Source organism: Musa acuminata, chromosome BXJ3-3 (genome assembly GCF_036884655.1).
Source record: "Musa acuminata AAA Group cultivar baxijiao chromosome BXJ3-3, Cavendish_Baxijiao_AAA, whole genome shotgun sequence".
NCBI lineage: Eukaryota > Viridiplantae > Streptophyta > Magnoliopsida > Zingiberales > Musaceae > Musa > Musa acuminata.
The window spans coordinates 6,273,682-6,301,646 of record NC_088351.1 but is presented as its reverse complement, the minus strand read 5'-3'; the positions used below and the strand labels follow the sequence as shown (position 1 = coordinate 6,301,646).

Genomic DNA, 27,965 nt, shown 5'->3' with positions numbered 1-27,965 from the left:
TCCAATATTATCACAGTATATTGTAGGAGTATGAGTAGAGCTAACTTTGAGTTCTTAAAGCAAACACTTTTCTCGGATACCATGATAAAATGAGAGAATGAAAAATAAAATTATAAAGATAAAGAGAAAAACACATTCCAATATCTCTCTCTGTTATCACCAACCACATAAAATCTATCTAATATCTCTCTGTTATCACCAACCACATGAAATCTATCTATATCCGGGATTGGGATTAGGGCATGCAGAATCATGAAGCAAAGCGTTTCAGATATACTTATGCATTCCATTCCAATGTCTAAACTTTTCCGAATAATTTTAGGATTAAATTACAAACTGTTCACAGAAAGGGGTAGAAAAGGAACAAATTGTCTGTTTCTCTCTGCTTTAATCCTCGTTCAACCCAAATTACGTGTGATGGATACGGCGAGTCGATAACTTACACTTTATCATGAGAGATCGATAAAACCTTTTCATTATTAATTTCTAGATATTGTTGTTACATGAGATGATCAAATCCCAAAACCTAAACGTTGGCAGAAAATTTCACTTCGAATTAATATCCATTATGCACATTCATAACATGCCTCCCTTTCTCTTGCTTCATCTCTTTTGCATGATACTAATTTTCTTACTCCTTGCAACTGAAAAAAGACTTCAATTGTTCGATGAAATCTTCCCTTAAAACATAACATCTGAATCACCCTCCTCTTTCTACCATGTCAACGCTTCCTTGTAAGCTCCTACTAGGACGTTGGTGTCTTATTCAAAGCAAACAGCAGTAGAAATGGAACCGTACTAATAAAGAAACAACTCGTATGATCTCTGGTCTACACAAGTAGGAAAGAAAAGAGCAGAAAGAAAACATGGGAAAAAGAAACAAAAAATTTACATTCCTGCAGCAGTCATTGCAAATGCAGCAAACTCACCCACCGAAAGCAGTCTCAAAGGCAAGAAGGCTATGGCAGATTACATGACTCAAGGATATACAAGTGGGGGGTGGGGGTGATGATGAATGCCTGCCTTATCTGGGATTGTTCCAAGGAGGGGAGGGTTTGTATGCCAGACTTTGCGAGGATGCCCCATGGCTCAGATCAAGACTATGGAGCTGCTCCATGAGTTGCGATCTCCGCTCTTTGAAGAAATCGAGACGGGTTGTTAGTTCCACCAAAGTAGAAGATGCCACCGATGGTTGTCTTGGATGTTCCGCACCCTGATGACAAGCTCCTCTTGAAGAATCATGTTTATGAGAGACCTAGTAAATTTTTAGAAATGGCTCTCGTTACCTCGATCATCTTGGGCGAGCTATTAGCCATGCCAGGATTGGCTTCTGATGGCATGCTGGTCGATGCCTCCATCTCTATACCTTTTAAATCGCTCAGGCTTGCTTTATCTGCAGAATGTTTCCTAGAAAGCTGCTTGGAACCAGCATAAGGTGGTATTTGAGGCTTAATGCTCCTCCAATCTGTTGCTGATGAGCTTTCCTGCAATGAATTAGGAAATGAGATATTAAAATTACCAAACATGTTTGTATTTAAAGGCTTCCATTTGTCACTAACGAATTGAATGCTTAAGCAGATAAATCTACGTCTCATTTTTAACTAAAAATCCCAAATTAAGTAACAAATGCCACTGGTAAAGAAATGTTAAAAACCAGTAGAAATGTACATGTATATGCTCCAAATAACCTATAAAAACAATGGTTTAGTGCACAAGGCTCCCGCTAACATAGGATCTGAGAAGGATTAATACATGCAGTGTTATATGAAATAAACACACACACACACACACACAACTTTGTAGAAAAAGCTGTCTTGGTTAAACATTTAATGTAAAAGAGCTTCATGATGACTAATTCAATGTAAGATCTGAGGAAGGATTAATACATGCAGTGTGTTACCCTTATAAGCCATAAATAATTAAATAAATAAATAAGTAAAACACACACACACACACACACACACACACACACACACACACACACACACACAATATAAAAGAGCTTCATGATGACTAATTCAATGTAAGATCTGAGGTAGGCAACTTGGCCGGTCATTTTGGTTGGAGGCTTCATAAAGCCAATGAAGCTCATACAAGTCCCAAAGAAACCCATCAAAGCTATAAAAGCCAATCGAGCATTACGCTACCAGTGGAGAACCCAAATCAGCTGAAGTCCAACCCTCATATCTAGCTTATTGTAAGAAGGCCTGACCCAGCTTTGAGACGAATAATCAAACTCCTAGAGGACTCTTTGTTTGAACCAAAGATGAGCTATCCAACATAAGATAGGAAATCCCACCTTAATTTTAATTGGAATAGAAAAAGGAGGCAGACTCCCACTTGACAACTAAATGAGCAAGGAGAAGGTTGACGAATCCTAGTCTAGTATGTTTATGTTTTAGACTTGTGGTTTCTCAAAGATCTTAGGGTTGATATACATCATTATTTTCTAGTTGATGTTTTAGGAGGTCACAAGAGTTCTCTATTCTGAGCCTAATTGGTATCTAAGATTCCTAATACAGACATCATGTAGTTTAGGCAAGTTGTCGAGATCTAGGTGTCTCTGGGATTTTATGGAGTGATTAAATTTCAGGTAAAAAATTCCCACAATCATCTTAATAATCTACATATAGACGCACCTATGATTTATCGTAAGCAGTTCAGGCATGACTTGGATTTGAATTTATAGTATACCTTAGTTTAATCTCTTAGTCATTAAGGCCTTTTGTTCCATAGAAGTATACAAACCTTTATTAGAGGAGATTATAACAAAGTTGACAAAGCAAACTGTTCAATCATGTGCAACAGGTATCTTCAATCTTTGCAACACTTTGGCTTTGGAGCTTTAGAAGTTACCTATGAAGAATTTGAAGATTATGGGATTTTGTACATGATTGTTCTACTAAAGAACAATTGTGTCTACCTTTAATTCAAGTAAATAGAAAACCACATTCTGTATTTAGAAACTAAAAATATGAGCTTATATTTGCATATAAACTGGGACATGTATTTCAAAGAGTCCGAGAAATTTGATCTTCTAATTAACTATATTATTTTTATAATAAAAAGGATCAAAAAATAAAATATTAAATATATTCTAAAATTAATTTCGAAAACGAATCTTTACTGGAAATTAATATTTTTATTTTTACTACGAAAATTAATAATTAAATAATTATTACACATAATGTTCTTCGCAAATGCTATTGTATAATGTACTTACTCTGTAATAATGCAAGAAAGAATCAATTAGACATACCTCACTTTTTTGTTTCTTCTCATGATTGCAAAAAGCAAGGCTCATATCAAAATCTTGTTGGACAATCTTCCTGCAACATATTGAGGGAAATGTGGTTGCAAGATAAGAAACATGCTAACATTACTTGTTAAGAAACAAGTTTGGCAACATAAAAGTACAAGAAGATTTCAACGTTGACTGCAGCTGAAACTTCAGAATAACAGATGATAACAGAGTATACAAAATGCAGATGAAGAACAGTACCATGGATAACAGAATTATATATCATACTCGATGTGCCAACCAAGAGTCCTACATCTTCTATTAACATAAAGAATAAACTTGCAAATGTCTTGTTTATCCTATAAAGTTCAGGGTACTCTCCTTCAATAAAATTAATAACTAGGACCTTATTCCTCGATCTAATTGTACTTTTATAGTCATATTCCTGCTGAAGTCAATACTTCTTTTTTCAGATTATCCTCTCTCCAGTGTTATTCAATTAACTGTAGTCATATTTAATGAAAAAGAAGAAATGTTGTAGAAGATTCCAGTCTACATTAGGTGGCCAAAATAGCCAAACAGGCTATCAACACTACTGATTCTATTTTACTCATTCATGACTCAACCCCTCAACCAAGTTGAGTCAATGCAAAATAGCCAAATAAGCAACATAAAAGACCACATTGATGGCTCATTTAAGTGAAATCTATCAACTTAAAGATGGGACCAATATGAAGCCGAAGACCCAAGTCAACATAACTAGATCTCACCAACACAAACTAAGCCAAAGTATCATTCAGTACTCTGACTAATTGGACCTGATTCATAGTCTAAAACTCAGTCTAGTCTTGGGCTTAAATTTTAGGTCCAATCAATTCCATTTGCCGCATCAAGATTTCTTGTTTTCGGTTAGCCAAGTCTCACATTTTCTGATGCTCTTCCCAAGTTCTTGTCTCATACTATAAGATAAAAAAATTAGTCGTTAATTTTTTCTTTTATTTCAATGGTATACCAAAAATGAATAATAAATGAAAACAAGGTCATTTATCACCTCATTATGAAATCTTCAAATGTTTTATTGGAATAGTGCTTTCTCTTTTGTGACAAATCCCTATGCAATAGAATCTCAATCCACACAAAATACCAAATCAGAAAAACAGAAAACCCTAAGATGGCAGGAAAAAGTCAAAAGACATTGCTGAAGACAGAGAGTCAGCATTTTGTTCACAAGCATGATTCCTAGGAGAATAAACAAATTTGACATGCCAGAAAGATCCAAATCAGATGAAATTTATGTGACAGCATCTTACTGTTGTGAAAGATGAGCTGGAAGCTGCTGATATCGGTCACATGCATGAGGCATGGATCCATAGTGATTTTGCCGTTGTTGGTTAAGTTGGAGGTGGAGCTCTGCAACCTTTTGCTTCAATCTGGCAACATCTGCTTCAGCAAGAGCAATCTCCTCAAGTTCTGCCCTTGTCTTCATAGAATGCAAAACATGTTTCAGAATCCAATCTATCCTTCAAAGTATAATAGTACATCAGAAAACAAATCAGCAGACCTTGGAATCCATTGTGCGTGAACTGGAAATCTGTCCAGAAGACATGCTTAAACCAACCTCCAAAGCAGCTCTAAGGTCTCTTTCAGCCTGTAATTGCTCTTGTAATCTCGATACCTAAAGAAAAATCTATAGAAGTTCAGAACATTGATTCCGTCTTGGCAAGTAATGGCGTATATAACAACTACTTTAATATAAACCAAAAATAGCTAGGACCACGAACGAACATGAGATTTTTCACATCAGTGTTCCAATCTGTAAAAACGTTAAACCAAATAATATAATTTCACCCGAACCAGTCCATAAATTGGTATTTACCGGTCTAGGCATAAACAACAGAAACATGGACCATCCTTTTTCAAGCACTCTAATCCAGTTTAAAAGGCCTAATTACTTTTCTCTTTCCCAGCCCTTCAGGAGTGTCGCAGCCCACAAGAGTTGCTGCCACTGTGTGCCACAGCCTTTATTCTACCACCTGCACGCTGTTGCCCAACATCTGCTGCTGAATCAGTAATTTCCCTCTTCTATCGTTGCCTCCTCTTCCTCCTTCCTGCTGCGTCCTTCTTCCTCCCACAACAAAATGGTATCACAGTACACATCAGGATACCTTGTGTCAGTACCCCAGCACGGACTGGACTCGTAGTAGTCCAGCCATGGATTAATACATGTCCTTCCTTGTGTTAAATATTAAACTGAGCTTCTTATAATGCAAACTGCCCTAAGACATCTAAGAAGTTTAAGTTTTGATCAGCATAATGTCATATAGCTTAAAATGCAGCTCATTTCTAAAGAATCATATCATCTTATAGGCCATCCTTACAACTACTGGTTTTGTCTCTGCAGCTAAATTTTCAAATTACTTCAAAGTTTCAACTAAATTCTCATTGATCAAATCAATAACGATATGCACTATAGAAGTCATATCTTAAATATGCCAAGTTTACCATTACAGATGTGAAAGATATTGACCAAAAACTAAACCTTATTTCAAACCTATAATGATATATAACTTACAAAAAACTCATTGTCTTGATGCCAGTGACCTCTCTTCATGGCATTATAGATTACTACATTGAACTGTCCAAGGTGTCCTTTTGCTATGGTCTAATGCACATACTTATTACCACCCACAATGTAAAGCATTAAATTTCTTCAATTTCTACTCTCTTGAATTGCATTATGTTTAGGTATTTTAAATTTCACCATTTAGCTTTAAAGTGCATTCTTTTTTTAACTTCATCTTTGTACAAATATCCATCTAAACTAAACAATACCATTAAAAATCAGGATCTTAAAAGGAAAATCAATGTTTAGCATGTACCACTATGCTTAAAAAAGAATTTAGAGATAGGATTTGCATCCAATAAGCTTCATCTAGCAAATAATCATGTAACCACAAGAAAAATTCCGTTCAGTTAGTCATGATAAAGTAACTCTTTATGACCGAAGACTAAAACCCATATTGAGAAAAAAACAAATAAACTTTTACTCGCACGAGATCACAAAGCATAATCGTAGAGAGGAAGAGAGGAAGAGAGAGATGTCAAGGACAAAACACTGTACTATACATATTTACCCCTGAGAACATGTGAATCTAATCAACTTATTCAAGTGTCATTGTTTGAAGCACCAAGTATTTTACGTAAGGAAGCAAATTTAAGTTAGTCAGCTGATGTTTCACAAGAATATACAATAATAACAAAATAACAAGACCATAAAGTCCTAACTATTTGGGGTCAGCAACATGTATCCTTTACCGTCATTGAGATTTTTAAAGAATCATATATTTAGTTAAATTATCACAATTTAAAATTTTATTTATCTACTTCGATCTCTCTTTACCACTCCTCATATCTCTCCATATAGCATTAATAATATTCGTTTCACCTCTTCTAAGCAGATATTATCTTTTGAACACATGTCCATACCATCTTAAACGATTATTATTTTATCTTATGATATAATACCTAATTATTCATGAACGAAAATATTTCTTTTTATATCTTTCCTAAGAAATATGCACATCCACTTCAACATTCTCATCTCACAAATCTTTTATATACATTGTTTCTTAATTGCCCAATACTCAACCAAAACATTGCTAATCCAACATTTATCTTATAAAATTTACCCTTCTTAAAGGTACTAATGATCACATAAGAATCCTAATGCCCCTCGATATTTTAATCATCTTGGTTTTACTCCATAAATTATATCTTATTTATAGAGTAATCTTGATGCCCCTCCATCTTATTGAATAATTGATCCAAGATAACTAAAAGTATTACTTAATGAAACTTTTTGCCATCCAACTTATCCTTTGTCTATTCTAAATATTATTAAAATTACATTGATATTTTAATCCCGATGCCCCTCTATCTTATTGAATAATTGATCCAAGATAACTAAAACTATTAGTTAATGAAACTTCTTGCCATTTAACTTTTCATAATATTATTAAAATTACATCTCATATATTTATTCATATTCCTACTAAGCCTAAAACCTTTAAAAACCTATAGTTTCTCAAGGATTGTCACCACAACTCAAGTTTAAGATTAATTTTATTTAATCACATCAGCTAAGACAATATCATCAACAAATAAGATACATCAGAAAAGTCTAGGTACCACAATAATATAAGATAAAAACAATAAAAAAAAGCAAGCGTAAATGCAGGTCAAGCAAAAACTTATACCACAAGTACCAAAAAGAGTTAAAGAATTTTATCCCATTTCATAATGGCAAACCAACACATCAGCAAGTAAAAAAAATTATGCCAAGATGGCACCGACTTTAACCATTGCTGATCCATGGGAAAGTTGCCAACAAGTAACAAGCCCAATTTTTGGCCTATGCCAACTGACACAGGGTTGTGCCTGCCTACTAGCATAGCACAGAATCATTCCATGCCAAAAGAATATCTGCATACATCCATGGAACGAAACAAAAATCTGTGATTTTATTTAATGTTAATGAAGCAAGTTCTTATAGAACACTGAAACACAGTTATAAAAGCAAGCAAGAAGTTCCATTGTCATGTGACAGCTTTTAAATAATGCAAAGTATGAGATGCATTGACCAAATCAAATACCGAAGAACAGTATGCTACATATCTTTGGAAAAAAGAATGCATACATCTTGCTCTAGTGCTAATCGACGCTCATGCAAAGCCTGCTTTCTTCTTTCCAAACTTGCTTGTAGAATTGCATTGCCTTTTGCCTAAAGGGTAATCTCAGAATGTCTTAGCAATCACTTTTGAGTTATACTTCTGCCAAATATGTCTTGAGGAAATTCATATCATACCTCTTTAGCTATTCTTATTTGTAGGTCATTCTTTGTGATCTCAAGCCTTTGAATAGCAAGCCTAACAAATTTAGCTTCCAATTAGCAGTGAAAATTTGCAGTAACAAGTAGGTTAGAGAAAAAAATCCACTTTCAAGGAAGTTTCTAAAAGATGTGATCTTAGAATGCACTAACAAAATCTGTGGATAACAAAAATATACTATTAGGATAGCTAAAGCAATTTTCTAACAGATATATTACTACTTATTCAGGAAGAAGTAAACCACAACTCTTCAACAGTTGAAATTTAACATATCAACAAGTTCAGCTATTATATGAGTTAAAAGCAAGGCAAAATAGACGTCACAAGCCATCAAAAGAGAAGAAAAACATAAGCTCATGTTCTCAGCTTTGTGGAATTGGCTGTATGGATCCATTCCATAAACTGAGCTCTATGAATATAACACCACTGACTCACTAGCCAACTCAAGAGACATCATTATCAAGGATTAGAATGCCAACATCTGGCAGCATGGGTCAAAACATATGGTGCCAGCAAGGTATTGGCGAGGACCAAGCTGTCACAAAAGGTAAGTGCGGACATTTGGCTAATGCTAATTGATAGCCAGCTTGACTGGCACAGACACACTCCAATAGACAGAGCACATACTAGACCATATAGGTATTGGCAAACTAGTGTGCCAGAAAACAGCAGTCCTTAAATTATATAGATATGACTTAAGCAAAATCGAGTTAAAAATGAAGTCACATATCCAATGGAAGATAAAGATGAACAAAAAGACTAGCTTCCCTTCTTGGATCAATTAAACAAAAACCAAAAGAGATTGAGAAAAAAGGAACTCATAAAACAGAAGAACTATAGTTAAACTGGCGAGAAAATGTCCATGTGTTGCGTGATTGCTGGGACTAAAAGGAAAAATATTAGAAGCCACTAGTGGAAGTCCATGACCATTGATAGGAATAATGGTGTACTGCAATAGAAGATCGATATAGATGACAACTACTTATTATAGTTATGTCTTAGTTTTTATTGGCCTAGTATTCTATACAACTACATGAGAAAATCAGACTACAGTCCATATTCTAATAGTTTGAAATATGACCCAATTTTTCAGTTTGCAAATGCATAATTTTTCCTGTGTTGGTTCAAAATTCCAAACCATGAGAAAGATAAACCTTCTCTCCATTGTATGCACCAGATGATAGCTCAGATTACAGAAGCAACTTAACTCCATGATAAATGTTCAACTTTGGACTTGTTACAAAGGGCTCGCAAGTGCACTGAACCTTGTAATACAAATACAGGCCCATATTCTTATAAATAAATGAAACAAACATTTCCTCGCTCGAATCAAAATGTCATTCCATGAAAATCTGTATGATTCATAATGACCATTATGGTAGTACAGTTCAGCACAGTTTAGAGAATAAGATAGCCCTGAAAGCAACATTAAGTAGACAGATAGAATACATCAGGTTATCAATGTCACCACATGAAACCTCGAGCATTTGGATTTTGGAAGATCATGAATCATCTTTGTAAGTTTCTTGTGCTGTGATTTGATTAATACGTTGCTGACAGCTCACTGTTGGGTTCAGATGATCTGACAGCTTTGATCGTTGCAACTTGTTACTCCTATGTAGAAATTGCACTTTTGAAGAGGTCATCATGTTTGACACTTTGACTAATATCCTCGGGATCTGTCATCAGTGTACGGAGGTACAGGATGCAAGTGGTAGAAACTTGAGTATTGCTTAGTAGTTAATTAATTAGTTATTTTAGTCAAGGTTTTACATATGACTGGATCATCAGACTGATATTACCAAGCAACATTTAGTGGTCCAATCAATGACTAGCTTGCAGGACCATATAGCTTAGTGCCGGTCAGCATTCACTTTCTTATTTTTTCTTTTAGTGCCAATGGTACTGGTTTGGATCTGACACTGGCTTGAGCTTTTAAAGTTTTAATCATGGAGCTATGTAATTGATGATGACACCAAACACAATGTGTAATCGAACATATTAAATTAAATTTTATTAACTCATCATTGATTATTAGTAAGTTTGGTTTATTTCAATATGATACAACACCATCATTTTGATTATATTAAGTAACAAATCACATTTTTACCAAAAGTTATGCCTTTCACTATCTCATTAGGTATGCTTTTGCTATCTCATTAGTTCCTGATGAACTACAACAGATCTCAGCATTTTGTTCTTATAGATGGCCAGGTCCAGGTAAATCAATTTTGCAAGTATATTTCTATAATTTGATTTGTTCATGTAATAATCATATAAAAACCAAAGAGAGATAAATCAAGATTATAGGAATTAAAATATAAATCCAAATATAGTTCAGTGTGCAATATTATCCTTATCAACATAAATCAGAAAGGCAACAAAGAACTTACTCTTCTTCACCAGAAGAATCGACTTGTTCAAGTGGCTGATTCTTTCTGGCCTGAAACATTCAAATTGATCAAATATCTTTTACAAGCATTTACAAATAAACTACGAAATCATTCTTATCCTAAATTACAATGGATAAAGTAAAATGATGAAACATGCATTGGACAGTTTTAGCAGGCGATGAACAATTATGTTTCCATTATAAATTATCAAAACCAAACTGAGCATACCCATGATAAGCATGAAACAGTTATATGAAATAAGTGAAATAACCATAACTATACAATTTTTTGTTTGTTATTTTCCTTGTCAACTGCAATTACGTTGTTTTACATCTTTAATGAATTAAAACACTTACATTGTTACGGCCCCAAAAGTTAGTGCGCTTCATATGAGTGTGTGATCCATTCACTTTACTTGAAAATCTATCAACATTATACTCCGTTACATGAGCTGGAAAAGAAGTTCCTGGATGTAGTGAAGATAGAATCTCTCCCATTGACAAGGGAGACTCTTGGGTAGCTAAGACACTGGAGGCATCCTTCTCAGTAAGTGACTTCTCAGTACTTTTGTGTGCTGAAGCTTGCTCATTATGTTGAACTTTGGCCACATCTAACTCTGTTTTTGTTGCTGAAGACTGATTATTATGAGGAGATTCAGGATCTGAATCATCACCAGCAAACTCCTGCTTTAAGAACTAATGAATCAAAATTAACATCACAAACCCAAACTGGAGTAGACCAGTCACAAAGATAAAAAGCATGGAAATTTGAAGCAAACAAAGAAACCAAACATATTGTTACCATCAAGATTTGAACAGTACAAACAGAATTATTTCTTATCATTTAGCATAAGCACTGACATTAAAATTATCGAAGTAACTAACAATTATTTAGCAATTGATACACTACTACTAACATGATAAGGAAATTATGGGACCAGAATCAATCACGTTTGACCAGTGGCAACACAATTGAATCAACCAGGTCAGACGAAATCAGATTGGTGGTACGAAGAAAAAAATAATTCTGATGTATTATACATACATACATACATACATACATATATATATATATATATATATATGTGTGTGTGTGTGTGTGTGTGTGTGTATACACACACACACACACACTAGAAAATAGGACATAGTTCATCTTTGAATAAACCCTTCTACTTTAAAATATCCCAAAAATAAATTAAAACAACCGGTGTCCCTTAATGTTATCTACAACTCGAATCAGAGTGTTCAACTCATACAGAGGTCAACCCCCCCAATGCACACAGAAAAAGATGCATGCCTGCACATGACTAGACAGTGAACAAACAAAGTAGACTAATAAGTGATAGTGGAATCTTCCTTGACTATGCACAAGTCAATATCAAAGCTTTCAATTTTGGGTACCGGACCCTTCCAATTTCATGGCCAGACCAGCACAGGTATGGTCCATTTTGGCATACTGACATAAGGTATGACGCAATGTACCACAATACGAAGAAGAGGGGCGTGTCGGTATAATCGAACATACTACAATAGAAAGAAGGGGGGAGGAATAGTACAAGAAGGAGAAGAAGAGGTGACAGAGAGTAAGGAGTGGGAGGTGGAGGATGCAGAGAAGAGGGGAGAGGCAGTGTAGAAGAGAGGGGGAGGAAGTGACCAGGAGGAGGCAGTGTCGATGGAAGGAGGAAGGCGAGGAGTATTGGAAGGGGCAGGGGGCAACACACAGCTACCGAAGGAGGAAAGCAAGGAGTATTGGAAAGAGCAAGGGGTGGCCAGCAGGTGCCTAAGGCAGCAGGCAACACGAGAGGGCATGGGTGAACTGCAGAAGTATGAGAGAGACTACGCCAGGGTGGGTTGGGTTAATGGTTTATTATGATTTTAAAAGAATAAATTTGTTCAATTAAAAGAGAGAGAGAGAGAGAGAGAGAGAGAGAGAGAGAGAGAATCAAGGTTATCACCTGGTTCATGGGGCTTACCAAGCTGTAAGCTCTCCTTTGAAGGTCTGCATGCTGGTGACCTGACAGACTGGTATGTACTAGGTTATAAAGTTTGTTGTACTGTGACATACCGCCCAATATGAGTGGTATATATAGTCCGATAAGAAACCAATATGGACAGTACATACCCAGTCTATCAGCATGCCCCACTGTAATATGTGACGGTACATCGATATGGATCGGTACATACAATATCGATAATCAGTTGGTACACCGATACGGACCGGTAAGACGAATCATGCTAAGTGATATACACCAACCCACTCAGTATATAGAACTATGGTCAATATTGTTCATAAAAGCAGGCTATAATTGTTACCATGGTCATAAGGCTCATAATAATCAAGGGTAATTTTTCAAGGGTAATTTGGTGCAACTAAATTTCAATGCTTAGTTAATTTCACATATTTTCAGGTAAATCCAATGCCATGTTCAAGAACTTTTCACAGTGAAAATATATCACATAGATGCTAACTAGTTATCTACAACATATAAAAGGCACTATAGATATCACCAACTGTGCAACCTATTGGCCCATTTACATAAAGCAGGAACAGAGTATATGATCCCAAATATATGGTCAAAGCAATTATGACCATATATATGAGACCACACATTTTTTTATGCCAATGTATGATTATTGGACTGTCACAATCACCTACTCAATCGCCCAAAATTCTCACCAGGATAGCTGAAAATCCATGTCTTGAATATGATGGACTGTCTGGAGAAGTACCCTCTCAAGAGCAAGATGTACACCATCTCATAACATGTTTAACCTATAAGAAAAGGTTTACAGATCACTATACCATTCCTCACCACTCTGGAGACCGACTGAACCAATTAATGGTACAAACTGTAGCTTTGACAATGTAGCACAATATGCTTATTCCCAAATATCAGGTTACAAGCCAATAAATCTATACATTTAAGTCTACCCTCTCATTGTTTTCCAATATGACACCATAGCTACAGGATTAAATTAGTGGTAACCAAGGATTTTAATTTCGAATGATACCACCTGTATCGGGCGATACATACCGGTACACGGACAGCCCGCTACCGGACGATATCAGCCTGGTTGCGACGAGGGAGAAGAGGGAGAAAGTGCTCGAAGAAGAGGGAGACTCGGGAGAACCTTGACGCTTTCCAATCCGGTGCCGCCCTCCCTCGACGATCCCGATCCATAAGGTAACGGAGAGGCGGCAGCTCGGGTTCTTCTTCGCCGCGTTTTTCACCAAAGATCGGAAATGCCTGCGGCCTTCGCCGCGTTCTTCGTCGAAGGCCGGAGGCATCTACGGCCTTCGACGCCCTCACCGAACGCCACAGATGAGGAGAAGACCGGTCTTCTCCTCATCTGACGCAACGTGGAGAAGAAAAGGAGGTGACGTCGCCAAGGCAGTGTACGCCTCCTTTATATATATATATATATCGAGCGGTACACCCTAGCGTACCGCTCGATACACCTATACCGTATCATACTAAGCAAAGCTCGAAACACTGATACGATACGAAATTACAAACCTTGATGGTAACAATGTTGCACCAATGCATGATGTGGAATAGAGAATGCACCAACTATCCTACAGCAGACCACTTATAACCTATTGACAGATGCAAGTTAGGTGCATGAGTAATAACAGAAAGAATGACACAGCCATAAATTAACAATTTGAGTTAAATTTATGCAAGCCTTATGTAACTAACACACATGATCAGATAGTTATATTTAATAAAAGAATACATTAGGAATCTGTTGACTGAATATTTCAGATTTAAGAATTCAAGAAACTAGAATAAATAACATGTTGAAATGATTTTGCAAATCGACTATTTAAATGCAGTTGAAATGCTCAATAGATTCAACAGTGACTTGACCTCTCATTTAATCATAAAGGTCATTCATTTTCAAAGCAAATAATGCAAATAATATAAATATTGCTAACCTTATGCTACACATAAACATGATATTCTTACGAAGCACATGCAATTACACCGGACAAAGATACTAAATTCAAAAGCAGTTTCTGTAGTTTCTACCACAGGAAGAACAATGATATAAACAATGAAAAGGCATAAAACTGATAACAAATGCAACATACATATAGAAAACTCTAGCACTAAAATTTCTATAAAATTGGGAACAAAAACCTTGTACTCATAAAGGTCGCTGCCATCATATCCACTGCTTTCGCTCAATTTTCCACTAAGCACACGTTCATCATTATCATCATCCACATCTGGTTCTGCATCATTTTCTACATCATGATAGCCATTATCTTTAACATCTGTATTGACATCATCAGTTGACTCTTCACTACCAGTGTCTCCAATCTGAGAGTCCGATGAGAGTGAGCATCTCTGTGAATTACCCTCCTGTGACAAAGTTAAAATCTAAATTACGAACATTATGATATTCAAATAAAGAAAAAGGGACAAATGAAGTCAGCATTACCTGATCTAAGCAACAACAGGTCATGGAAAAAATGATGACATAAAATGACAAGTTAAATGCAGGAAAAATCAACTAAATAAATCATGCAAGCAAATGGTTAGTCTTTCTCAACCACATTCAACTAAGTGGATTCTGGCATATCGGATGGAAAACTATGTCAAATGTTTGCATCATATGGAACATAGAAATTTTAGAATAAAGTTTATGTATATTATAGCAGTGACTGTTATCCTAATCAGAAGAATATGCAATGTTAAAGTATCATTTTAAACTCTGTTGCTCATAAATGAACAAGTTTGATAAAACAACATTTAAGATGATAAGGGAGGAGGATCTGAACAAGTCACTTCAATTAGAAGTTACCTTAGACATTCATTCTAGGAAATCTCGCTCTTGGCAAAATTGCTCAAAACAAATTATATTATATCATTTTAAAGCAAAAAGGATGGCTAGAAAAGAATATAGCAGCATTTTGAGTACAAATATGTAGTTAATCAATTTAGATGAAAATACAGTTAAAATAATTTAATGGAAACCAACTTCTTATACATTTTATATATGACCATACATAAACAGGGATATCTAGACACTTAAAATTTTGTTTTAAATAAATTAAAAAAAATTGAAGTAATGTAAAGAGTAACATAAAAGTAAATCTCAAAATTCATAAAATTTTAAATTTAGATTTAGGTACTTGGGATACAAAATTGAAGTTGTTCAACCTTTTTTAATAATTTTAGTATCTAAAGATATAAGAAAATTTTATATAATTATTCATACTTTATTTTTTTCTAATTCTTTCTGAAATTCTGAGAAAAAAGTCTTTGTTAATTCCATCTCTCCGCATCCTCAAGCCTGGCTGATCCAATTCCAACTTGACCTGGATTTTTTTTTTTCCTTTCCAAACAACAGACCCTCCTAATTTTCAAAACTTGAAGTTCAAACATCAGACTTCAAAACAATATCATTAACAGTGTGAAGAAAAAATTTGAATCGACAGTTAAGAAACGTACATCAAATATACTTTCATACTCCTCTAAGAGACTTGTGATAATGGCCTGAGCATTGTTAGCTGCATTTGCTGCTGCCAGAAGCTGAGCAGAACTGTCACCATTCATGTCGAAGTCATCATCCAGCTCGCATTCGCCAGCCAAAAGTGGTCTCAGCAAAAGAGGTGCCATGCAAGCAGCAACAGCAGATGGAGTCATCCGATTCTCAGCAGTATGAGAGGCAATAATTTGCATCATTTTCAAAATCCTATGAAACAACGGATAACAGAATAAGAAATAACAATACATCCAGCAATTAAACCATTGATTCATCGGAATAAAAAGGTCGAATAAATGGCAGGAAGGTATAAATCATATATCTAATTGCCTTTTATCAACAATTGTTCTCGTCTGGTGAACAAACTAATAAACCGTAACTATGACAAGTTGGAGACTGTTGTAAAACAAACTAGACTGAGGCACATTGGCAGTGACTAATCTAAAATACATAACCAGTTCAAAACCAAAAAAAGCAGAATAATGAAAACTCTGTGGAGGTCTAGTGTTTTACCTCGATGACCATAGTTGTGAACATATGAAGAAAGAGAAGTGTGACATGTAAGCAAAATGCAGTTCATGCAAGGACAACTCGCCAATTGTTACCATAGCAACAAGTTATTTTAGTGATCACCTAATAGGGATTGTCTACAAGTATAATTAGTGATGCATGTACTTGTTCTAAAAGACCAAATATATAACTACACTGACACACTGGTTCATGTTAGCATGCCTCCTGATAGGAGATTGACCTCATAAAGATGCCACTAGAAATGAATATTGCTAAGACTTGCGAGGATCCATCACATGACAGTCATATAAATAAATGTTTGATTTCTTTCCCTTGAATATTGCCACTAGAACTGATGGTGCTAGATTTTTTCCCTCCTTTATATATAAACATGGAGTTGACAGACTTGGCATAAATATACACAAGTGCTGTTCAGGGCATGCTTTAGCTCAGTCGCATTCTACATCAAAATTTTCTTCTCTCATCTTTTCATCCTTCACATTACTCGTCAATCAGAACCCAGAAAATTTCTAGCACTTAGCAAAGATCTAGTTGTTTCAAGAGTTGATCAAAGACTTGATGTTGGACTCTCTCATCATTCGAGAGTTGAGACAACAAAGTAAAAGACAACAATCTAGAATCAACAAGTGCGGCATAAGAAATAAAGTACCATTTAAAAGAAGGGCACACCATCAAGTAGAGAGTGTTCAGATGAACAGCATATTGACTAAATAAGAGGAAGAAGCAAATAAGAGGGAACGGACCTACAGTATGATTTTCTGCATAAGAACAAATGCACCATGGTTTATTATTTAACTCACCTAATACATTATGCATGGTAAAATTATGATTTTGCATTTGAATAAAAGGATCGATAAGCAGTGAACAGAAGGTTGATCATCAAACAAAATAAATCAATAAGTTATGTAAAGATTCTGTTATTAAATGCTTGAGAAAAGTGCTATCTATCAACATCAAATCAAGTAAGTCCAAAGAATAGAGAAACATAATTACAAGAGTCCATCTTAAGCACAAATTAACATTACTCTGATCAGCCATTGCCTTGGTCCCTACAGACTAATAGTATATGCAGGGCCCAGATGCGGCGAAAACAAAGCTGTGGTACTATAATCCTTGCCTACTTCCTTTCAACATCAACTCCACATACATCAAAAGGGAAACATGATCTGATGCTTCATTAATATCATGCCAACCATGAAGATACCCAAAGTGGCTTCTTCTTCCTGGATGGCCTACAATTGATACTAGATTCGCTTATACACAAATGGCAACAGAATGTAGACAAGGATACAAACTACAGAACATCCGATTTAAAGTTCCACTCCCTCAAAACTCAAGTAGTTCCTAGATGGCCTACAATTGATACTAGATTCACTTATACACAAATGGCAACAGAATGTAGAGAAGGATACTAACTACAGAACATCCGATTTAAAATTCCACTCCCTCAAAACTCAAGTGGCAACCAAAGTATTATTAAATCTCATCCAGCTTCAGTGCAGATATATTCCATAACACATTTATTCTCCAGGTCAGATCAATGTAACAAAACTGCTAGTAATAACCTTTAACATGGTTCCATGAGAAGTTGTTTGTGTGATCTTTAAAAAGGGAACAAGCACAAACAACAAGAGTTGTTTCTCTAATAGCATGTTAAATAAACATCAAAAATAAAAAAAATAAAAAACCATTAAATTGCAATAAAAGGCAACCAAAAATAGTGTGCCCAAGAATACATTAATAATCAATTAAGAGAACCAACCTCTGCAACAACCGCCGATTTGGTTCAGGAAATGTCTCAGATATTGCAGAACGCATAGCATTTACACGAGCCTCCTGGTGTTCCAGCCCTTATTAAAGTATAACACAAACGTAAATAGATCAACACAAAATCATACAGAAAAAAGAGAAAAGCTAACACAAGGAGGACATTTAGTCTGACAGCATCATCCTATAGGCTTTACCTTGCATAACATAGCAGTGTTGCAGATTATTGATGAATGTTCATCAGCATGTTGTAAGATGCAATTTAATAATATTGTTGCCAGTTGCTTCACGAAGCATTACGTGTTGCATAATGCATCATGGTCACAAGCACTCCCATGACGATTGAATGAGCATGCAACAACTTTCATGTTATGATATGAAATTTTCTAGTGAAACTAAATCATCAGCAGTAACTTTTAAACCCTTTCTCAGGATTGCATTTTGTAACCACTATAACATGGATCCTTAAATCATGAACTGAGACAGGAAAGCCAGCATCATTTATGATGATTTCTTGTGGAATAAATCAGTCATCAGACATGGAATCAAAAATGATTTGGTACACAGCTAGGAGGTGCTTCCAATAGATGTATAGAGATATTGGGAAGCACGATTATGCTTGCACCTTTTGGTATGGATTCACCACAAGATGTTCAGTATCATGTAGTCTCCCCGATCTGACTAATGGAAATAATTATGGAGCCCTGAATGAGGTTGATTTATCTTAACGATCATCTAATGCATAATATGGTTGGCTGATAAATCATACCATATCCAACATTTAGTGCAATTTGTACTGTTTATAAAGCTATAGAATCTGTGCAAATTAGTCCATGTAGTGCCTTAGCGATCTGCATATAATCTTATTCAAGTGGATATAATTCTTACATTTCATATAGATACTGTTCACAAATTTTTGTCTATTTTTCCTTAATTTATAAGGCCTAATTTTATTGATTTATAAACCAAGTTTCTAGTTTTAAAATTGAAAGTTTAGGCAATTTCTTACTGGGTTAATTATGATCATTACCTATCAATTAATTTTAGAATGATAATTAGAATATTTAGCTGCTTCCAGATAAATTCAATCTATTAGCAGTGACAGTTGATAGGTTTATACGACACAAATATCATAATGTATTCATATATTGATGCATAATCTACATTGAAAAGCTTATGAAAATTGCAATTTACTAGTCAACCATAGCTTGCAAGTAAGCCAGTCTGTCATTTCATAGAGACGTTGTGTGGATTGCATCAGGAACTCAAGTGGTAAAAAATTTCATAAACCTAACCAAACGAAGTACCCAAGACTAGGTCCTTTCCAGTAAAGTAAGCCGATGTTTCTCAAGCTGATCTAAAGGGTGAAAAAGAAGTTCGTCAATCTTTGTTGATGGAATTCAGAAATATTGGATGGTTGCAAACAATATTTGGAAATGCCAATGATGACTGTTGTAAGTAATTTGATCATCTTTAATTGCAACATATACTAGTACAGTATCAAGACAATTTATACCCACAAGCTTAATACTTCAATAAGACAACTTACTGTATACCTATAATTTAAGAAATTTAACACAACAACAATCAATTAGTAATCTTTTTTCAGGAGAACTATGTATCAATAATCTACTAAATAATTGACAAATGTATTTTTAATACATATGAACTTTAAAATAATAGGCTGAAAAAGGAACTCTAGAAATTATAATTATGAATTTCTATACTATTAGATTGCTTCACTGTTTTCAATTTTGAAGAGTTTACATAGAAGCTACATGTATTAACACAAAAAAATGGTGTTCTTATGTTAAAGATCTCAAACCCTTATCCAATAAAAAATTTCCAGTGCACATAATTTTGGCTATTCTTTTATAGTAGTCCACTCCAGTAACTATTTTCTAAATTACACCAATTTTTCTAGTGAGCATAAAATTCCTTAAGTCTCAAAAAAGAAAGCATCATCTGCTAGCTATTTTTTGGAAAAATACAAACATATGGACATACTATAAGCTTCCAGCAAAGCAGTACAGCAGGATGCAGGAACAGGAGATGATGGCAGCTCTCGAAGAACATACTGCAGTGTTCCATGAATGTTAGTTATTGAAAATTATATCAGGCCTTTATGGTTCATTCAGGTAATAACTCAAAAAGAAGCAAAAATACCTTCACGCAATCACCAACAACATGAGCATCCTCATCAGCTGCAAATTCAGTCTTTCCTGAGAGAGTTTATATAAACAGTCTTAATATTAATGTACAAATCTTGGGAAGCAACATCACAGAACAAAAGAACAAGAGATGGACAAATAAAAGTCTGGATAAATGTCTAGTCTACAATATTATATATAAGTATATTGTGTACCACAAAAAAAGTACAATTAAAATGAAACAAGAACTTAACCTTGTTCATATTCTTGAATTCTTCGATCAACTTCTTCAACATCAGCTGCTTGCCGCAAGATTCCCTCCACCTTAGCACCTACAAATTTAATTTGTATAGCTGATTATCTGACTATTAGAGATAAGCACTCACTCCAAAAATGTATATCCACTTTCGTAAGACAGAACGAGTCCTGTTTCAGATACAAGTGAAGCAGATAATTCGTACAGTCAAAGACATGATTCTTGTACCCCCAACTTTGATTCTTGTGCGTGATTTATAACTAATCAAGCATTGATACAACTGAATAACCAATCAGTAGAATTGTGTTTTACTAATGAGCTCACCACAAGATATTGCCTTACGGATGCCACTTTAACTGTAGATAATTAATACAGCTATCATTTGAATTGAACAATTATCCAGAAATTTTTACTTCTCTACAAGATGTGCTTGGTTTGATAAAAGGATGAAATATAACATGCAATGTCAAAGCAAGTCATGTTGTGCCACACACCACAATACCATTTTCTATCTAAATCTGGTGCATGACACCAGATTTCACTGGCACATGCAATTGCCTACCTAAGTATCATGCAATAATCAAGCATATGAAAATGTAGCAATTAAAGTCCAAAAAAAAGAAAGAGGCATTATCAGGAAACATGAATAGAGTGTAAATCTGTTATCATAAGACCTACCATGCTTCTCAAGAAAGCATAAAGCTTTTTCTAGAAAGGATGGACCCCCATCAATATCTTCAAGTGCAAGCAAAATGGGCCTACCAACAACCAAAGACTTGATAGGGCGCTTGTCTCTCCCTGCGTATGATACATGAAAGTAAGTTGATGGTAAAAAGTTCAATTGGATAGACAATACAAATTTTCATCTTCCTTAACTATGTTAAGCCACAAAAAGTAAGATCATTCAGTAAATGGAACGAACAATATTGGAATGACCCCTCGAAAGTATCAGCATTGTCGTTACGAAATATTCCATTGTGCCCCATCACAAGAGCAGCATTTGGAGCTTGTGCAAGTGCATGTTCTAGAGCTGTTTTCCATTCAAATAAATCCTCCAATGACTCCGCCTGGTACAGTCATAATTAATAAGCTTATGAAAGTTACTGATAGAAAGAAGAAATATATGTCAACAGCCCTTCTGAAAAATTCATCTTAAACGTGACAAGAAGAAATCGATGAAGCACCTTAAGGGTAAATGCCCGACCATCACGTCCATCAGGAAACAAAACAGTGAGTAACTTCTTATCTTCCCTAACAACTACGCTGTATATAGATTTTGAACGAAGCAATATATATCAATTACAGCAAACAAAAGAGTTGAAAAGAAAACTGTACAACAACCCTAAATAACAAGAATTACCTTCCAGAATTATTTAGGTCAATACCACCCAAAGTTAGATTTACTTCACCTCCTCTTTGGGGTAATGCACTCTACAAATAAAACCACATAATAATGAGCATGTTCTCCCATGCACATGGTATTATTTGATTTTGCAACAACAAAAAGAAAAACTCAGCAAAAAAATATATACCATACCTAGAAACAAACACAATAAAGAGAACCCTAAAAGTTGAGAAAAAAGAAAAAATAGGAATCGCAAACATAAATAGGAAGAAGAATCACATATAAAAAGATGCATGCCACATGGCTTTCACCTTGAGAACAAATACAGATAAGGACCAATCCAATCATTTTGAACAGACAACTCATGCCATAAACTTCCCAACTCCTACTTTTGTTTTTAAATTTTCTGTGTTTTGGCAGGTATGTTCATTTCGAAAAGCTAATAGTTAATTCAATCAAAAGATAAATACAATGTAAATACTGAAGAAATAGCATATGGCTTCCAGCATCCTGAAGAAATAGCAATAAAAATAGAACACTAAAATAAGACATCAATGCAAAAACAAAGTACAGTTTTATACTATCACATGCATTCAACTTATTTCAGCTGTTACCATGTGCAATAAGTTGTGAGATGTTAACACGTGTTTCAAAGCACATGAGAAAATGCAACATCTAAGTTCAGCAATAACTAGCTCAGCCACCAAAAATGACTTGTGATATAGCTATATGTTTAGAATTTAGATGCAATGGACCACCAAATAAATTATCCAAAATTGCATGTTTTTCCATCATAGGGCTGCCAAATTATGTAAGATTCTGCACAAACGTGCTCATACAAAACCAGCAGAGGCACAATAAGCTATGGTTTTATTATTTCAAATTTGTTATTTGATGTAGAAAATCCTTACACAGAAAAATATGAAACACAGTCCACAAGGCTCATGCAAAGTATCGCAGGACGATCAACTGCACCAATCCTACACCTACGTACAAACAAAGCTTTTCCCATGACTTAAATCATCCCACCTAGATCAAAATTGAGCAACCTTACAATGAACCCAATATTTAATTTTAAGAATTAACATAGCAACAGAAACTACCTGCAGCAATAACTTTTTTTTTTTAAGTCATACTGGTACTAAGATCATGGAAAGTAATCACAAATGTATGAAGTATAACTGATCAAACATACAGGATCATTCTTGAAGAAAACTAATGATGTCCGCGTGAGAATAAACCAACGCCTCTTCCATGATTTCCAACCAATTCCTGCAGATATTATATGTATCTCAAAGCTCTATGGGGACAGAAAAAACATAACAAAATGAGAGGTTACCACTCAGAAAATAGCTGTTGGCTCCTATTAGGAGCATAACAAGAAGAAAAGAACAAACTGAGTAACAATGACCGATTAATATTCTGAACACAGTCCACTTATCTGATGGAATCATCAGGACAGTAAAGATGATGTCCTATCATCCATTCAATGCCACACATTGATATCACCTAAAGCCAACTAAAATGAATACATCGGATAAGTGAATATCTTAAAGTAGAATGTCTTGGTGTTTTAGCATATTTGAGAATACAATTGATCTCCATAATAGCTAGCATACACCCAAAATGTCAGAAATTTTTAGAAAAACTTGGGTTCAAACTTAAATAGATTAAAACAAAGAAGATAGCTACAGAAGTTATAAAGCAAATCGGGTTTTGGACCAGGAAACAGTAAAAAACATAAAGAAAAAAATATTATTGAATTATAAAATCAAATTCCACATGGTATATCGTTTCAAGTTCCAATTTGGGTGGTCATGACTTTCCACTTTTAATAACTTTTTATAGTAGTACTAGGAAATAGATGGGATTACAGCACAGGAATGTCAACACAAACTTCATTTTCAGTACAACCCAACATGACAAGATGTCAAGGCATCAAATTGAAGGCTAAATCAATCATTCACAAGCCAATTATGTAGAGTTTGTTAGGACTCACTTCACCTATATGTCAGATCAAGGCATACTGAGAACAGCTTCACTATTTATATTCACCAAACACAACCTGCTGAACGATTCAATATGAACATACTTGACTGCAATAAATCAATGACATCTCTATTCTGTCATTACCAAATTTTATTTTGGTTGGCAGAATTTTGTATTTTGAGTACCACTAGTAATTGACTAGCATGCTATCAATGCATTAATTCTTGATTAGGGATGTAGGATCAATAACATAACAAAAGAGCATATTTCCTTATTAAGTGCATAGTGGTCTCATTTGATCAATCATATTTAAAATAAAACTAGACATTCCGTTCAAATGGAAAACTACAGATGCTTAATTATCATTGTGCTAAAAGTAGGCCTTAGAAAGCTGCAAAATATGCCAGTATTACTCTTCCTGCCAGCTTAACATTCTTGACAACAAAATAGACATTGAGAATCAGGTATTATCACAATAACTAGCACTCTCTAGTTCCATGAGAAGGTGCTCTTCCATTTTGCAATGGATAACAGAGTATTTAAAGATAATTTGTTGTTTAAATTAAAGCCACTGACATCCATAAACATATCTAGGCAGCAAACATATGTTACATGCAACTCTGAAGTAGTTATACTCAAAAAGCACAATTAACATGGACTATTGTACTATTGTACAGTCTGAAAATTTATATAATATAGCATCACCTCATAGTACGAAAAAATGGAGCACATAACTAACCTTTAGATGATATAAACAGTGGTCCACTTTTGAACACCTGCAGAACCAACTGGAAGTTAGCTAGAAGTAAAATACTAACTTTTCATATGATTCAGAAAAGACAAGGGAAAAAAATCATCTCTTTATAGTCTAAATGACATTTGAGATTCCTTGAGATACTCCAAAAATATGAATGGCACATGACAATGAGAGAGGTGTAATATGAAAGTTCTAAGCAAAAGATCTTCCTCAGGCTTATTAGTCATCAAAAGTTGCACAACTAGGCTTATACATTATCATTTAGATATATTAAGTTATCCAAAATTCAAACTAGAGTTCAGCCAGAAGCATTGATGCACAAGCACTTGGACGTAGCACATCAAAAAAAAAATATTCCATTTTAAAAGACAAATGTATCTGTTTGATTATTAAGATCAAATACAGAGGTCACAATATCTCATGCATAAAGGCAACAGATTAAAGAAAAACAAGCTAATTACATATTATCCCCTGTAGTTAGCTACCTTTAACATCCCGGTCCGTACGTTTTAAAAAGTTACATTGGCATCTCTATAGTTACGAAAGTGAAATATCTAAATTCATTTATCCTAACGTCGTCGGTTTTACCAACTAAAACACAAAAACAAAGGACAAAGGGATAATTTTAACGTTCCAGTTGGCAATAGTGGACGACGGCGCAGCTAGGGGCTGCGGGTGGCTTTGCAGATGAGGAGAGCAACAACAAGAGATGAGGGTCAATCTGCATCTGTGTCGACATCGACGCAATTTCCAAGAAACCCTCACCTCGCGCCATCACTCTCCTCATCTACAATAGCTACAAGCGACCCCCAGGGGCGTCAGTCATTCGCCACCACCAATTGGAATGTTAAAATTTATATTTTTGCTCTTTGTTTTCATGTTTCCGTTGATAAAACCAATAATGTTAAGGTAAATAGACCTAGATGTTTTACTTTCGTAACTATAGGGATGTCAATATAACTTTTTAAAGTATAGAGATCGGAATGCTAAAAGTAGTAACTACAAGGGTTAATCTATAATTAGCCCTCTGAGGGATTTTACATAGTTTTTAATGTTTGCTTGCAATATGACAAAATGAAGCATATTGACATGGTGCAATGTCACCACCTTGAAGAAAGTATGAACCAGAGTACTGGAGAAGAAAAAAGAATTAATACCATATACCAGAGCTGAAGCAGAATTTACTATCCCAGAAAAGTGAGAACCAAACCCCACCACCACTAAGCTACATTTGTATACACCATAGTGGTACCTCTAATAGCACTGTTGCCTCAGCCATATAGCAGATCAGAAACCCAGGACATGTAAATTGAGTAATCAAGAAAGTTTGACAGTTTTGCTAGCTTCTCATTTTCTTGTTAAGGCAAGTTATCTAGAACATATAATATCATGAGAATCATACAGGGATTGTATCTGCAGAAGAATAAAATAAAATAAAACAACTGGCACATGTTGTGATGCTAGGAGGGATAAAAAAAGATGCCTTTGCAAGTTGAATCTGAGTATGACAATAGAGGACTAAAAGCATTACTTTCCTCCACGAATTGTTCCAACTTCACTTCAATTTTGCATCATTCTTGCTAAGTTTGCAAGAAAATCCATAGAACTTATGAATTATCAATTGGCTCTTGACATGACATATTCCATGATCTAGATGAAAAGTGAAAATCCAAATGTGAGGAAGAAAAAGAAGAAGAAAATCTCCACTCTGTTCCTAGTTACTTATTCTTGCCGAGCGATAAGCATTTACGCTTTGCTCATCTGGACTCCAAGCTTCTCGGCATCAGAACATTGCCATCTCAGTCCATAGTTAAATATGGATACTTCACCTCAGCCGTTATATGGATAATTTGATCAATAGAGAATAAAAACATCAAATTGATCCAGAAGTAGCAATATACAACCACATAAGAAGGTAATGAAGGAGGATCAAATTAGCATTTTGAAGAATGCAACAAGTGCAACATGACTAATTAATAACCAACAGAAAGCAGATACATTGAAGGAGCAGGTTTTAATTGATCAATCAAAAACAAATATACATATATATAAGATAAGGTGATAATGTTAGTAATCGACAAATATTTTCAAAACTTGATGTGGAACAAAGATTTTTAGATTATCAATAACGCATATGCTCCCAGATGGCCTCCGTTAAACTCCTTTTTTCAAAAAGGGCACTGAAGCCTGATTTTAGTTAAATCTCAATTTGTTTCCTAGTTAAAACAGGGATAAATTATTTTTTATTTCTCTGTGAATTTTCAAATAATTTGCGTCCTTGATTTTCTTATATATTCTAAGGAGTCTTAAGAGCCCTTTTTCCTGAGCATATTTGGTGTTTAAGGTTTACAATTAAGTTAACAGTACAGGTCAGACAAGTGGTTTACCTATTAGAAATCATACTTTTGAGATTCTATAATCCATTTTGGACCCCATCTAGCGATCCGATCTAGCTTGCTCCTCTGTGGAGGGTAGTTTGCACTTCGTGTAAAATTTCTTGCATCACAATCATCTTATTTACCATGCTTAAGGTTCCCCAAGAACCAGACGTGCTCAAAGACAAGAAGAACTAACATGCTACCCTATGGTCCCAAATCAGTAAAAGCATTACACAAAGACAGCAAAGATCACAACTTTAAACCCTTAACAACGACGGCAGCAGCAACCAAAAGAAGAAAAGAAGAACAGATCATAGTAGCAGCGAAGAACAACATACGGTATTGGGTGCTGCGGCTCGATGCCGCTCAAACATCGGTGCGGCGGCTGGAGCCGACGACATCGTGGCCTGCTTCCCACCGGACGCACCAGGGGCATCAGATCAGGCACTCCAGCCTTCCCTTCCCTGCCAACACCTCCGATTCAAGCAACGAATCAGAGCAAAGACAAGACAGAGAACCCAAGAAGCTAAAACCCCCACCATCAGCACAGCACGCACCCGCATTCCCCTCGCGCCCAATGGCGCCGATTGCGAAGGATCCAGTCCGCGCCGTTCCCAAAGGTCCGATTAGGGTGCCAAGCTCCGAAGTGGTGGAGAAGGGGGGGAGGAAAGAGAGAGAAAGGGAGGACAAGAAAAGGAAAGGGGAGAGAGAAAGGCGATCGAGGGGTGGGATTGCAATGATGCGGAGAGGGCCAAAAGATACGCACTCCCTTCCTCC

The 27,965-nt window shown here is 35.4% G+C and overlaps 1 protein-coding gene across 4 annotated transcripts; it reads right to left on the bottom strand.

Moving 5' to 3' along the window:
• Positions 1 to 782: 782 nt before the first annotated feature.
• LOC103977685 (rho GTPase-activating protein 7) lies at positions 783 to 27,965 on the bottom strand. 4 transcript variants are annotated; one of them, XM_009393266.3, is made up of 23 exons: positions 27,746 to 27,965; positions 27,527 to 27,652; positions 24,793 to 24,829; positions 23,260 to 23,336; positions 22,080 to 22,150; positions 21,904 to 21,982; positions 21,642 to 21,786; positions 21,398 to 21,517; positions 20,718 to 20,795; positions 20,480 to 20,535; positions 20,321 to 20,390; positions 18,309 to 18,396; positions 15,982 to 16,225; positions 14,665 to 14,889; positions 10,877 to 11,203; positions 10,521 to 10,570; positions 8,106 to 8,166; positions 7,938 to 8,021; positions 4,803 to 4,916; positions 4,552 to 4,721; positions 3,260 to 3,329; positions 1,287 to 1,484; positions 783 to 1,213 (listed from the first exon to the last, which is right to left on the bottom strand). In XM_009393266.3, exons 2-23 carry the CDS (start codon positions 27,587 to 27,589, stop codon positions 1,025 to 1,027), a joined length of 2,616 nt encoding a protein of 871 aa, XP_009391541.2. In that variant the 5' UTR covers positions 27,590 to 27,652; positions 27,746 to 27,965; the 3' UTR covers positions 783 to 1,024. The 4 variants fall into 4 exon arrangements, with proteins under 4 accessions (XP_009391541.2, XP_018679330.2, XP_018679333.2 ...); XM_018823785.2 differs by having other exon boundaries at positions 10,877 to 11,215; positions 27,746 to 27,885; XM_018823788.2 differs by having other exon boundaries at positions 10,877 to 11,206; positions 27,746 to 27,885.